Source organism: Camponotus floridanus, unplaced genomic scaffold (assembly GCF_003227725.1).
Source record: "Camponotus floridanus strain SB8 unplaced genomic scaffold, Cflo_v7.5 scaffold32, whole genome shotgun sequence".
Lineage (NCBI taxonomy): Eukaryota > Metazoa > Arthropoda > Insecta > Hymenoptera > Formicidae > Camponotus > Camponotus floridanus.
The window spans coordinates 1,100,891-1,115,561 of record NW_020229459.1 but is presented as its reverse complement, the minus strand read 5'-3'; the positions used below and the strand labels follow the sequence as shown (position 1 = coordinate 1,115,561).

The window sequence follows — 14,671 nt, the reverse complement described above, 5'->3', positions numbered from 1 at the left end:
AAGACTTTGTATCACTCATATGCACAGGTTTTTGATAGTGCTGAATCACCATAAGCCTTCTGCAACATCTTCAATGCATCAGCATACGAAATTTCGTTCGCAACACAAAATTTGAGACAAATTCTTTGTTCAATATTTTCACTCATTGTAAAAATCGGCACGCACTACTGACATCGACTGACTTAACCAGCTGTTGTAAACACACTGGTTGACAGATTCCACTCAAAGTTGGCATCATAATTAAGGACAGTTGTACTAACCTGGGAAAAAAAATTTTCATACTTCGACTAGCGCGGGCAGTTTAAATCGACAATTCAAAATACTTTTTTTGACAGAATGTATACATTAAATGTTGTATACATTATGTATACATTAAATGTTATATACATTAAATGATTGATATATCTTTAGAATGCTCATTTAGATTTTGTATTTTTAAATTTTACGTATATAGACAAATTTAGGAAAATTGACATGTTTAATTTTAAGTAAGTTAAATTTTTTAATAAGTTAAAATAGCTCCACGCGAATCACGAATATGTGTTTATTAAACATGATCGTTTCTTTCCATCTTTATAAATATCTGATTTACCTTTAAAATCGCACACATACATATATATACTGGATATTTCCATCTACGTACAAGAATATTAATAGACCGCTATAAAATTGTCCCTTTATACAGTAGTCTGCATATAAAAGATATCGTTTGATACGAAAGCTTATATTCTATCTTTACCGCAAGATGGCCGCATCGTTATGTTTCTTCGATACTCGATGGTGTAGTGAAACGGGTTGCTCTTCGACAGGAAATCTCGAGAATTAAGGTGGGGATTGATTATTTCCTGCGCTTATAAATTTTTATTGTCATTTCTTTAATTAATCTACGTATTTTTAAATTATCAATAAAATAAGTGACATGATAATATTGAACAACACATACACACAATAACATATTTAATATGACATATTAAAAATTATAAAAATATTTTTTAACAAAAAATATTTTTATATTTTTAAATATAAAAATATTTTTTCGTTATCTGTCTGATAATTATCAATAAATTCTGTGATTTTAAAAACTAAATGTTCAGATATTTTTTATATGTATGCAAGATTATTGTTAAGAAAGATTACGCAACTGAATAACACCTGATCCAATATAATGGAAATTGGATTTGTGAAAATCGCTTTATTAAGTCTTTATACAAGAATATCAATTTTCGTTAAGTAACTGTAGTGTAAAAAAATATTAATTTACATACCTACGAACGTTAATGGATAACAAATATTATATTCATTGTAAGCTCGAGTTATTATATAAGACAATAATATGGGAGCTCCATTTATAAGCGTGATTAAAATTTTAATTAACAACAGGGAGATATGTATATAGGGTGTTTCTTAATAAGTGCGAAAAATTTTAGGAGATGATTCTTTGTCGAAAATTAAGGGAGGTTTTTCAAACATATACTTCCACATCCCTCTCTGTGGAGTTACACTCCTCCAAAAATGGAGGTAAAAATTAGGTTTTTATTTTTTAGGTTTTTATTATAATTTTGTTTTTATTCCAATTTTCCAAAATTTACTCTAATTTCATTTTTAAAATTCATCTTTAAAATTTAACTTTTCGTAATTCAAAACCTATGCTATTTAGCATCGTGCTGTGCATGATAACGTATTTTATTTTTTCTTGAAAACTATTGATTTTATGAAGAAAATAAAAGAGATAAAAAAGTTTCTAAATAAGTCAAACTTTTTAATGCGGATTTTTAGATAATCATATTGCGGCCCATTAAAAATAGGGATTGCTAGTTTTATCTCCTTATAACAATATGGAAGACAGAAAAAAATATTAATGAATAACCTTTTTATTAGTAGAAAAAATCCACCTAATTTCATTTCTTTAACTTGTTCCAAATTTGAGAAAAATATAAAAATCTAATTTTTATCCCCATTTTTGGAGGAGTGTAACTCCGCAGAGAGAGATGTAGGAGTATATATTTATATAAAAAAACCTCCCTTAATTTTCGACAAAAGAATCATCTCCTAAAATTTTTTGCACTTATTAAGAAACACCCTGTATAATATTATAATATTACACAATTGTATATATATATATATATATATATATATATATATATAATAAATATATACTACTTTTTCTTTCTAACTATTGCAAACAACATTTCTGTTCATGTTCTTAAATGCGAATACTATATATCTTATTACTAAATAATTATATAACTTTTATTCCGATTATGTGCGAATAATTATAAGGAATAATAAGTATAGCACCTGTGCATTTCGAAAATTACGACTTGAAAATTCATCAGTTTAAAAAAAAGCATGCGATTTTGATCGCAAAATAAATAAAAAAATAATGGTATATTTAAAAAGAAATGAAAGAATACAGAATCTCTCTGCGGGCAAAGAATTTAGATGGGTACTTCTTCAAGTACATGAGAGTTCAGCCGACGATATTTCTTGAAATCATAATGATCATATACGTATATTATATATACAAAAGCATCTTTCGTACGCAAAATATATTATATTTGCTTATATATATTATATCCAATTCTATATATATACGTCACGGATGACATAATCTGAATCTGCGATTAAGGATAATGATAGTGCTGAGAATAAAATATGTGTAATATAATTAATTATTATTATTTAATTAGAGCAGGATATAAATATCGGTGTAAAAAGAGAGCTTTTATGGAAATTGTTTGCGGGAGGGAATCGCAGATCGCAATAATTTATTTGATTACGTTACGTAAGAAGCGGGGAGAGGACTTAGATGATATACAAGCGATCGTTTTAAGTTCGCGTTCCAGAAATACCGGGTGTACGGGAAAATCGCGTATCCCCTAGATACGAAGGATAGATACGCGGATCTCCTTTTCAACTCGAGGGCATGTCTTTCGAAAGAGAGACGTCTTTAGGGAGACACTGCATAGTTAATTTTACATTAAACGGTTATCTCCAAGTCGTAAGCCTATTGTTAGACTCGAGGTAGCGTGTCAGCTCATCAGGAATCGCATGCCGTGTCGTCTTTATCCGCGCGCGACCTAAAAGTAGTCCTTAAGGGGATCCCTCATTGAATGGTGAACTCTTACAGGATTACAACGCCCTCATCTAATCCTCATCCCGTATCTCTCTCTATCACGTTTTTTATAAAGAAGATGCACTGCTTTTTCCACTCTACTGTACCGATATTTCAGGTACATACGGACCGAAATTTTTGGGCACATGCCATTTATTAATTAGACTACTAAACTCAATTTTCACAGTTCCACAAGTTTTTATCATGCAGTCCGCTATTGGGTATGCTATTGTTTCATGCATAAAAGTTACAAAACATTTATACAAGGCTAATGTATTTATGAGGTGATAGCTTTAGACGCCATGTTGATTTAAGAAGTTGATAAATAAATATATAATTTTATACTTTTTTTCTTTCTCAGTATATAATCAGCTTCCCCGTGTCCATTTGCATCTATACTTCAAGCGTAGGAAAGGATTTTTAATTCTATGTAGACAATAAAAAATGGCACATGCCCAAAAATTGCAATATTTTGATAAAAAAGATATGTTGAAGGATCCCCTTAAGACCTGGTAAAACCGTGGTACCGTGGTACCGTAAAACGTCGCTGCGCTTTCGCCGTTGTCTCTTTAACCCTACCGCGCTACCCTTCCTTCCTTTCCCTTTCTCGGTTCACGACACAGCGTCGATGGTTGATCGTTAACGATTGAGATTGACGGTTGTTTCGCAAAGACGAGATGTCGATGCAACAAGACAAGAGTAGGACTCTCGAAATCGTGAAACTTGTTGACGTCGTCTCGTCTTGCGCGAATATTTCCACGTCTCCTGGCTTCTTAACGAACCCCTGAAACTCCCGGATCCCTGCAACGGGATTCCACCATCCCGGAAATTCCCGGATAAAGCCGAGAAGACTGCGCAGGATACTTTGCTCTCTCAATTCCTCTTGCTGGAGTTGATGAGATATTTGCAGCAGTGGGTAAGCAGATGCTTCTCGCCGGTGACGTCATGTTGAGCGACGGGAGAGGCCGTGGATTCCCTGGTGTAGACGTCCAGGCCGTACTGGCCCTCCTCGGGGAAGCTTATGGAGAAGGTGACCACGTCGTCGTCGGCGATGGAATGCGTCACGTACTTTGACAGACGTTTCTCCTCGATGCCGTTCTTGTGCAGGGTCGCCATAAAGTCCGTCAACGGCCTCGACATGCGAAATTGAATCTCCAGCTCGCGCCCGGCGAACACCAGTGCCTCCTAAAATCGATAGATCGTAAACCGTCCGGCTGACAGACAAGATCGGGAATCTTTCCTGACCCTCTTTTCTTTTTCAACGCTTTCCAAAAGAATAAAAAAAAATGTCGCGAAGCTCTTACCTCGCATAAAATACGTAACAAGTTGTTTTGAAAAATTCTAAACACAAATTAGAACAATTTTTTAAAATTAGCTTCAAAGCTTATACCATCTTTCATAATCCTTTCAACATTTTCATATTTTTTATTGTATGGAAATTATTATACTTTTGTATCATTAATATTTTGACAAACAGGAAACTTGGACGCATCTTCAGGCCACCCTGTACCTCCTACGATATCGATCTTGCACGGTTTTAAATTAATTATATAAGCGAATCGATCCAACTAGACCTACCTGATGAGTGATGGGTATGAGCCCGAATAATCTGGTGGCTTTGGTGGGGCCCCATTCACCGCTGGCGCAATCCGGCAACGGCACCATCACCGTCTGCAGCTCCTCGCAGGCAATTTTGAATTTGCAAACGCTTTTGAACTTCATCGGCTCGCCCGTCAAGTATTCCTTCGGCGTCACCGCGTTGGCAAATATGTCTAGAAGAAAGGCCCCGGAGCAGGGTGCGTGGACTCGGAAGGCGACTATATTTCCCACGACCGACTGCGGAAAATTTCAATTTTTTTCAGACTTATTCAAAGGTTTAAAAAAAATCGCTGCGTGTTATCTCCTTATAAATTGACGCGAACTTAATATATTTTCTTATCATATTGCTAAACATGCGACAGTATTATTTAGTACGAAAGAAAACGATAAGAAGTTTCTCAAATAATACTGAAACCCACATGTGATTTTATAATTAACTTATATTTAACTTTTAAAAAAATAGATTTTTACGAGCCAAGATTAATTTTTTTTTTAATTATAAATACGAGAATTTATTAATGAATTACTAGAGAGTATTACATTTTTTCTAAAAATGTTTGAATTAATGTTTTATGAAATTCTCACGACTTTTATAAGCAACTTTTCGCTTTAAGGATGTTTTGTATGTACAATCCCAGCAAAAAGTAGTTGAAAATCAATATTGACGAATATCCACTTTTGATATATTTTGAGTATGAGAAATTGTATGGAATATTACAATTTGATTTTAACTACAGCGCAGAGATGTATTTTTTAATATTTATTGCGTTTTTACTGAAATTCCGAATATTCCGAATTTTGTTAATCGAAATGATTAACTTTTGGCAGAAAATTTCGCCTTATGACAGATACATGGCTAACTTCACTGAATTATATTTAATATCTTTTTAACCAGTTAGTACTCGTACAATATTATTTGATCAAATATTTCCTCTGTATCTAAACTTTTGCAAATTTTAAACAAATTCCGAACATTATTTCCACGTGTTTTTGTCATTTTAATCGATGTGGTTATATATTTTCCATAAGAACACATGCAAATTAAAATCCTTATAACTTGTGAACGCTTTAGTGAATCGATTTAAAAATTGTACTGAAGATTTTAAACATATGTAAGGACATTCTGTACAATTTTCATTAAATTCTCAATATTTTAAAAATAGGTACAAAACATCCTTAATCGAAATGATTAATAATTTTCATTAAATTCTCAATATTTTGAAAATAGATACAAAACATCCTTAATCGAAATGATTAACTTTTGGCAGAGAATTTTGCCTTGTGACAGATACATGGCTAACTTCATTGAATTATATTTAATATCTTTTTAACCAGTTAATACTTGTATAATATTATTTGACCAAATATTTTCTCTGTTTCTAAACTTTTGCAAATTTTAAACAAATTCTGAATATTATTTCCATGTGTTTTTGTCATTTGAATCGACGTAGTTATACGTTTTCCATAAGAATACATGTTAATTCGTTGCAAATTAAAATCTTTATAACTTGTGAATGCTTTAGTGAATCGATTTAAAAATTGTACTGAAGATTTTAAACATATGTAAGGACATTCTGTACAATTTTCATTAAATTCTCAATATTTTAAAAATAGGTACAAAACATCCTTAATCGAAATGATTAATAATTTTCATTAAATTCTCAATATTTTGAAAATAGGTACAAAACATCCTTAAAGAGCGTGAGATAAATTATGATAATTTACCTGCATGACAAAACGCTTGAGCGACACGCCGTCATAGCCGTCACCGTCGTTGTCGTAAAACTTGAGATTGTAATGAAAGATAAGGGATGATTGCATATTCGCCGGCATCGCTATCCTTACGGTCGCAGCGCCGGTAGAATCCGTGTACATAACGGCATTTGTATTCGTATCCGGAAAGTAGAGGCCGTACCTGTAGGCGCAGAATTTATTCTCTCTCTTTCACTCTTATAGTCATTGTTAGAAAATCTCTCTCTCGCGCGAAATCATCGAGATTTAATTGCGTATTCTAACGGCTTCTACACGCGCCTTAATAGAGGCATTTAATGCTGTCAAGACGTTACTTCACTTGATAAATTTAAATATAATTAATGAAGAGAGTGCATAATATTGGATATGGAAATTATGTAATAAGAGTTGCTTTTTTTTTGAAGATATTTCCTTACCTGAAAAACAGGGACCGGACGAAAGGCAGCTCCTCAAAGTCTTTGAGCGAGATCGGTTGTTTGAGCAACTGCCAGTCCTCTTGCAACGGGAAGAACTCGTATATGAATTCCCGGGGATCCGTTAGGAAGTAATGATCATCGTACTCGTACCTAATAAAATAAAATTATTAAGTGCGAACAATTTTAAAAGATGATTCTTTGTCAAAAATTATGGAGAATTTTTCATTGAGTTTTTGTATTTGTTAGGTTTTTAAGTTTTTATTATAATTTTGTCTTTGTTCCAATTTTTCTAACATTTATTCTAATTTTATTTTTATTTTAAAATTTAACTACTTTTCGTAATTCGAAACCTATGCTATTTAGCTGTGCACGATAACGTATTTTATTTTTTTTTTTTCTTGAAAACTATTGATTTTATGAAAAAAATACGAGAGATAAAAAAGTTTCTAAATAAGTAATCACATTTTTTAAAATTTGCGTATTTTTAGATAATCATATTGCGGCTCATTAAAAAGTTGTAATAAAAAATTGAATAGGGGTTACTAGTTTCATCCTCTCATAACAATACGGCAGGTTGAAAAAAGCATTAATAAATAACCTTTTTATTAGGAAATATCCACCTAATTTTATTTCTTTAACTTGTTCCAAATTTGAAAAAAATAAAAATCTAATTTCCACAGGGAAGGATATAGAAGTATATGTTTATACGAAAAACCCCCTTAATTTTCGACAAAGAATCATCTCCTAAACTTTTTCCCACTTATTAAGAAACACCCTGTTTACACTATAATTATTATTATATACGGATAAAATTTCGGGCCTACCTGAGGCTGTCATTCTTCGCCTTCGCCTGGCCGGGACGGGGGACCTCTTTGGCATTGACGAGGTGTCGCGCCCCCCAATTACACTGGACGAATCGCCACGCACCTGCTACGTAAACGGCGTTCCAGCTGTTCCGGAATCGATTGTCCTCGAAGCAAACGCCCGGCTGGTAGCCCGCCGACTTGCTGTAACCCTTGATGACCACGCAATGCAAGCCCGCGTAACTGTGTTCGAACACAATTTAGATAGACTCTCTTTTCTTTACTGGCATGTAAAAAATATACGCGAGTAAACGTCGAACGTCCCGATATATTAAATTTACCGCCATAAATGTTTTGTATCCCGCGCTTTTTACTGACGTCGTATAAGTCGATCAAAGTAAAATAAATCCCGCATATCAGCTTCCATTTATTTATTACATCGACGTGACATTCTATTTAAATCTTCCTCTTTCTCTTCGTAAAATGCCTTACTATAAAATCTTTATCTTCGTGAGAAAAAAAATCAGATTTCATATTAAATATTTTCATAATTTTCTCTCTTCTTCTGTTCTTCACATTTAAAAGTATGTTAAGTAAGTTAAGGATGTTTTGTACCTATTTTCAAAATATTGAGAATTTAATGAAAATTGTACAGAATGTCCTTACATAAAAATTATATTTTGTTAACATCGGCTATAAATATAATATAATTCCTATTATCTTCCAGATTGTCGAATTGAATCTCAAAAAATTCAAATCACAATTTTCATCCTTTTTGTAAGCAAAAGTGATACACGAAGATTTTATTAAATTGTTTATTTATTTAATTATTTTATTATTTTATTTAATTTTTATTTTATTTAATATATATTATATAATTATTTTTTTAATTTTTATTTTATTTTTAATACATAATATTTAATTATTTTATTTAATTTTTATTTTATTTTTAATACATAGTATTTAAATATTTTATTTAATCTTTATTTTATTTTTAATACATAGTATTTAATTATTTTATTTAATTTTTATTTTATTTTTAATACGTATTATTTAATTATTTTATTTAAGAATGTTTTGTACCTATTTTCAAAATATTGAGAATTTAATAAAAATTATACAGAATGTCCTTACATATGTTTAGAATCTTCAGTACAATTTTTAAATCAATTCACTAAGGTGTTCAAGTTATAAGGATTTTAATTTGCACCGAATTAACATGTGTTCTATGTGGGAAACGTATAACCACGTCGATTCAAATGACAAAAACACATGGAAATAATATTCAGAATTTGTTTAAAATTTGCAAAAGTTTAGATACAAAGAAAATATTTGGTCAAATAATATTATACAAGTACTAACTGGTTAAAAAGATATTAAATATAATTCAATGAAGTTAGCCATGTATCTGTCACAAGGCGAAATTCTCTGCCAAAAGTTAATCATTTCGATTAACAAAATTCGGAATATTTCAGTAAAAACGCAATAAATATTAAAAAATACGTCTCTGCACTAAGATCAAATTGTAATATTCCACACAATTTCTCATACTCAAAATACAGCAAAAGTGGATATTCGTCAATATTGATTTTCAGCTACTTTTTGCTGGGATTGTATAAAACATCCTTAATTATTGTTTTCCAAAAAAAACAATTGATATGTTAAATATAATTACACGAATTTCTTTTAATATCCTCGCAAAGCGAAGCTTCTGACGTCTCTGTGTTCCATTATATACGCAAAAATCATCGCTCGTCATCCGTTACCTGCACAATCGCTTGAATAGAACGTGATAGCTTTCCGTGCCGTGTTTGATGCCCCTCAACAGACCCATGGGAGTGTCGCCTCGTAAGTTCTCGTCGAACTGCATAGTGTTGAGATTCTTCACGGTGATCCACCGGAATATTGTCCTCGCCTTTTCTATGTCCGATCCGCATCTGCTCACCAACTGTCGCACCAGATCGGTGAACGTTTTCTGATCTTCTTGCGCTACCTAAGAGTAACATTGATATCGTAAATCAGCGAGTATCCATGAAGAAGCGTCTCTCTCTCTTATGAAAGCCGCGTTGATAAAATATGGCTATCGCTCTGCCCAATATTCCCCGACTCACGGTGGCATCATTCGTGAAGAATCAAAAGTATCGGAGGGAAAATATTAATTGCAATTGTATGAAAACTCGCGAATCGATCGAAATAAATCTCTCGCGTGCGACGAGAGATTAAAGTATAACAATCTTGTAAAAGGAACTGGGGTATAAAACGAAAAGGAGTGTGCAAGGCTCCATGCTTCAACGATAACGTCCAACGTCGCGATAAAGATCGCGAAATCTTAAAGGATGGCTCGCGAGAGAAAAAAGACCGAAAGCCAAAGCGCTAAAGAATTTCGAGAGAAGCGAGAACTTACCGAAATAGCTATCTGATCCATGTCAGCGAACTCCAGAGGATCATTGTAGATGTGGTACTTGGCCAGGGCCGGTGGCTGCGGGGGTGGCGCGCGCGACGGATAAGGCGGGGGCGGTGCTTCCTGGATATAACCGTCTCCCTCGTCGAGATATAAACTCTCCTGGAGCATGTACTCGCTTCTCGCCTCATTGATCAGCTCCAGCATCTCCGAGCTCTGCTTCTCCACCAGCGCGGCGGTCGCCGCTCTAAATTCATCAAGAATAACTAAGCTTGTGTCTTATAATTTTACATTGCACGTGTGTCTTATAATGTTATTCGTAAGTATATATTATTTATATTTTTATTTTATTTATATTTATGTAACATTTATGTAACATTTATATAACATTTATATAACATTTATATAACATTTATATAACATTTATACAAATATTTATACAAATACAATATTAATATAACATTTATATAATATTTGTACAAATATTTATACAAATATATATACAAATATTTATATAACATTTATATAAAATTTATATAACATTTATATAAATATTTATATAACATTTATACAATATTTATACAAATATTTATACAAATACAATATTAATATAACATTTATATAATATTTATACAAATATTTATACAAATATATATACAAATATTTATATAACATTTATATAACATTTATATAACATTTATATAAATATTTATATAACATTTATACAAATATTTATATAAATATTTATATAACATTTATAATATTTATACAAATATTTATACAAATATTTATATAACATTTATATAACATTTATATAACATTTATACAAATATTTATACAAATATTTATATAACATTTATATAATATTTATGTAAATATTTATACAAATATTTATATAACATTTATATAACATTTATACAAATATTTATATTATATAATATTATAAGTATAATATAAAAATTATATAATATTTATATAATATTTATATAATAAATTTATTTAGTTATTTACTTTTGCTCTCCCTCGCGGGAGAGATCTTTTGTTACACTTTCTCTCTAAAAGCTCTAGAAAACATTATACATTGTTTAATGTAGTACACTACGACCTGCGATATACATTTAAAGGCAAGATGTACTATCGCTTTAATTATATAATAAATACCGTTCGTGCTCCAACATCTTGCGCGTGAGACTTTCCTTCTTCTTGTCCCTGCGTAAAGTCATGTTCTTCTCCAAGTCTTCCTTCTCCTGCTGAAATTGTTGGGTTCGAACTCTTCCGCCTTTTTCCCGTTCCCATCTCGCCGACAATTGTTCCAGCTCCTTCTCCCACTCGTCCTTTTTTTTTCAAGCCACACAAGATGCATTAAAACAATGTTTCTAATCTAAATACATGTGTCATTCGTGTAAACGGAAAATGTTTAAAAAATTAGACAATTACGAAGGCGCGCGAATAATAAACCGCATTGTTTTTCTTAGAGTGTGATTCATTACGTACTCGGAATTCCTCGCGAATTCGTCTGTCTTCTTCCTCGCGATGGTGGGCAAACTTTCGGTATAAATCATCCTCTTCTTTCCGATGCTTCATCTCGAGACGCGTCTGCTCATCGCGATCCTGGGTAAAAGCAGAGTAGAAAGAAACATATTAAACATTCAATTCGTTTTGTGCATGTGCAACTTTTAATTGATATAACGCAAATAACTGAGCTTAATTGATCACATTTTGTTTAAAAAAATATTATTGCAATTGTATAAAATGTTTAAAATATTACCATAATAATTATATATATAATTATGATATAATTGCGATATAACAATGCTATTTTAATAATAATAATATTATTATAATATAATAATAATACTGTTTTATTATAACATTATTATTTTATTTTTATTAGAATTAAATTAAATAGAAAATATATTAAAAATGGAAGACATTTTATTTTTAATTACATTAATATAGAATACTTTTTTAAAATATATATGGGGTTTGTAAATTAATTTTTTCATTACAAATATATTATATATTTTTCATGATAAATTAAATTATTATTTATTTGCAAAATAATATACAATATTATTTATTTGCAAAAATAATATACAAGTACTGTATTTCGAGCTTTTGTCATTTCGTATTTCGAAAAACAAACATGCGACCGCCGATTAAGGATTAAACTATCGTCACGTGCCGGGAAACATTCCGCTAATCGTTGCGGAAGGATACAATTGGACGCAATGAAACGTTTCCATTTCTTAAAACGCCCGCAGCGAAACGTTTCTAGCCTCAGAGCCAGAGCGTAGGTAGTAGTAGGTAGACACTCTACTTTTTGTATAATTTACTTTCACGTCGCGTTTCTGCTTTCATTCGCTTCCAACGGAGTCTCCTCGGGGGAAACGACAACCCGCCACTCGTCGACAAAAGCGAACTAATCCTCTTCCGGTATTTAAAAAAAAAATGACACGTTTTGTGTGCGAGACTCTCTTTTCGCTCGTTGTAATCGCGACCGGAAATATTGACGCATAATGAAAATATGGGCGCAATATGTTATCCTTGAAAGAAACGAGCGCGCTCCTTTGGAGAAATTTCTCCGATGCAATTTCTCCGCGATACAATTTCGGAGCAAAACGGTTCAACCGCACATAAACAGTTCGCCGCAAATAATCGGGATGCGAAGCCTGGCATCTTTGAGAAATTTGTTAAATTAAATTCAAGATTAGAGGGATCCCTCAACCTATCTTTTTCAATCGACAAAATACTGTAATTTTTGGCGATGTGCCATTTTTTATTGTCTTTCTAATTTGGGCAACTGAGTTTCGAGCAGTTATTAAATCTTTATCCAAAAGAGGATTGGCTCTCTTCTGTGATTTTCGCCTTGATGTATTTATTTTTAGTTTTATATTCAAAATTTTTATAAAAAGTTCAAAAAAGGATTGGATCTCTTTTGTAATTTTTTGCTTTAATGTATTTTTTTATAGTTGTATTCAAAATTTTTATAAAACGTTCAAGTAAATAATTTGAGATTCTGTGCAATTTGTTTCTCATTTTAAAAGGATCCCTCAACCTATCTGTTTTATCTACAAAATACTGTAATTTTTGGGCATGTGCCATTTTTTATTGTCTTTCTAATTTGGGCAACTGAGTTTCGAGCAGTTATTAAATCTTTATCCAAAAGAGGATTGAATCTCTTCTGTGATTTTCGCCTTGATGTATTTTTTATAGTTTTATATTCAAAATTTGTATAAAACGTTCAAGTAAATAATTTGAGATTCTGTGCAATTTGTTTCTCATTTTAAGGAAAACCCTCAACCTATCTGTTTTACCGACAAAATACTGTAATTTTTGGGCATGTGCCATTTTTTATTGTCTACATAGAATTAAAAATCCTTTTCTACGGTTGAAGTATAGATACGAATGGACACAGGGAAGCTGATTATATACTGAGAAAAAAAAGTATAAAATTATATATTTATCGACTTCTTAAATTAACATGGCGTCTAAAGCTATCATCTCATAAAGACCTTAACCTTGTATAAATGTTTTGTAACTTTTATGCATAAAACAATAACATACCCAATAGCGGATTGCACAATAAAAACTTGTGGAACTGTAAAAATTGAGTTTAGTAGTCTAATTAATAAATGGCATGTGTCCAAAAATTTCGGTCCATATGTACCTGAAATATCAGTACAGTAGAGTGGAAAAAGCAGTGCACCTTCTTTATAAATAACGTGATAGGCCGGAATTCATAGTCCGATCTTATATTTAAGACTGTCTTAAGCTCTCATTCCATCAATCAGTGGCTGCATTGTAGCTATTTGATTGGTTGAATGAGTTCTTAAGATGATCTTAAATGTAAGACCGGACTATTGGCCGGAATTCATAGTCCGATCTTATATTTAAGATTGTCTAAAGCTCTCATTCCACCAATCAATGGCTACATTGTAGCTGTTTGATTGATTGAATGAGTTCTTAAGATGATCTTAAATGTAAGACCGGACTATTGGCAGGAATTCATAGTCCGATCTTATATTTAAGACTGTCTTAAGCTCTCATTCCATCAATCAGTGGCTGCATTGTAGCTTTTGATTGGTTGAATGAGTTCTTAAGATGATCTTAAATGTAAGACCGGACTATTGGCCGGAATTCATAGTCCGATCTTATATTTAAGATTGTCTAAAGCTCTCATTCCACCAATCAATGGCTACATTGTAGCTGTTTGATTGATTGAATGAGTTCTTAAGATGATCTTAAATGTAAGACCGGACTATGAATACCGGTGATAGAGAGAGATACGGAATAAGGATTAGATGAGGGCGCTATAATCATGTATGAGTTCACCACTCAATGAAGAATCCCCTTAAGTTAAGAGTTCACCACTCAATGAAGAATTCCCTGGTCCACGTGTCGCGAATTACGTCATAATAACGCGTCCATTTAATTTGAATAAACACCCTTAGATCTAATGACAAAGCAGGCTAGGAGAAGAAGATCGCATGCTATTAATCGAAAAGACCACTTTATCGTTGAACACAATCTTGCAATGGATGCATAAGTGCGTCGATGTAACCCTGATTCCGCAGACAAGTTA

The 14,671-nt window shown here is 32.1% G+C and overlaps 1 protein-coding gene across 2 annotated transcripts in view; it reads right to left on the bottom strand.

The window, feature by feature from the left end:
• Window positions 1–2,168: 2,168 nt before the first annotated feature.
• The window catches only part of LOC105255403 (hillarin), a 39,056-nt gene continuing 26,553 nt past the window's right edge, over window positions 2,169–14,671 (bottom strand). For both annotated transcript variants that reach the window (XM_011264674.3, XM_011264681.3), the window contains exons 4-12: window positions 11,581–11,697; window positions 11,248–11,420; window positions 10,090–10,333; window positions 9,452–9,678; window positions 7,707–7,928; window positions 6,883–7,032; window positions 6,440–6,629; window positions 4,694–4,951; window positions 2,169–4,300 (exon numbers count right to left, since the gene is read on the bottom strand). In XM_011264674.3, coding sequence (XP_011262976.1) covers window positions 3,989–4,300; window positions 4,694–4,951; window positions 6,440–6,629; window positions 6,883–7,032; window positions 7,707–7,928; window positions 9,452–9,678; window positions 10,090–10,333; window positions 11,248–11,420; window positions 11,581–11,697 — 1,893 coding nt within the window. In that variant the 3' untranslated portion in view covers window positions 2,169–3,988. The remainder of the gene's footprint in view (window positions 4,301–4,693; window positions 4,952–6,439; window positions 6,630–6,882; window positions 7,033–7,706; window positions 7,929–9,451; window positions 9,679–10,089; window positions 10,334–11,247; window positions 11,421–11,580; window positions 11,698–14,671) is intronic.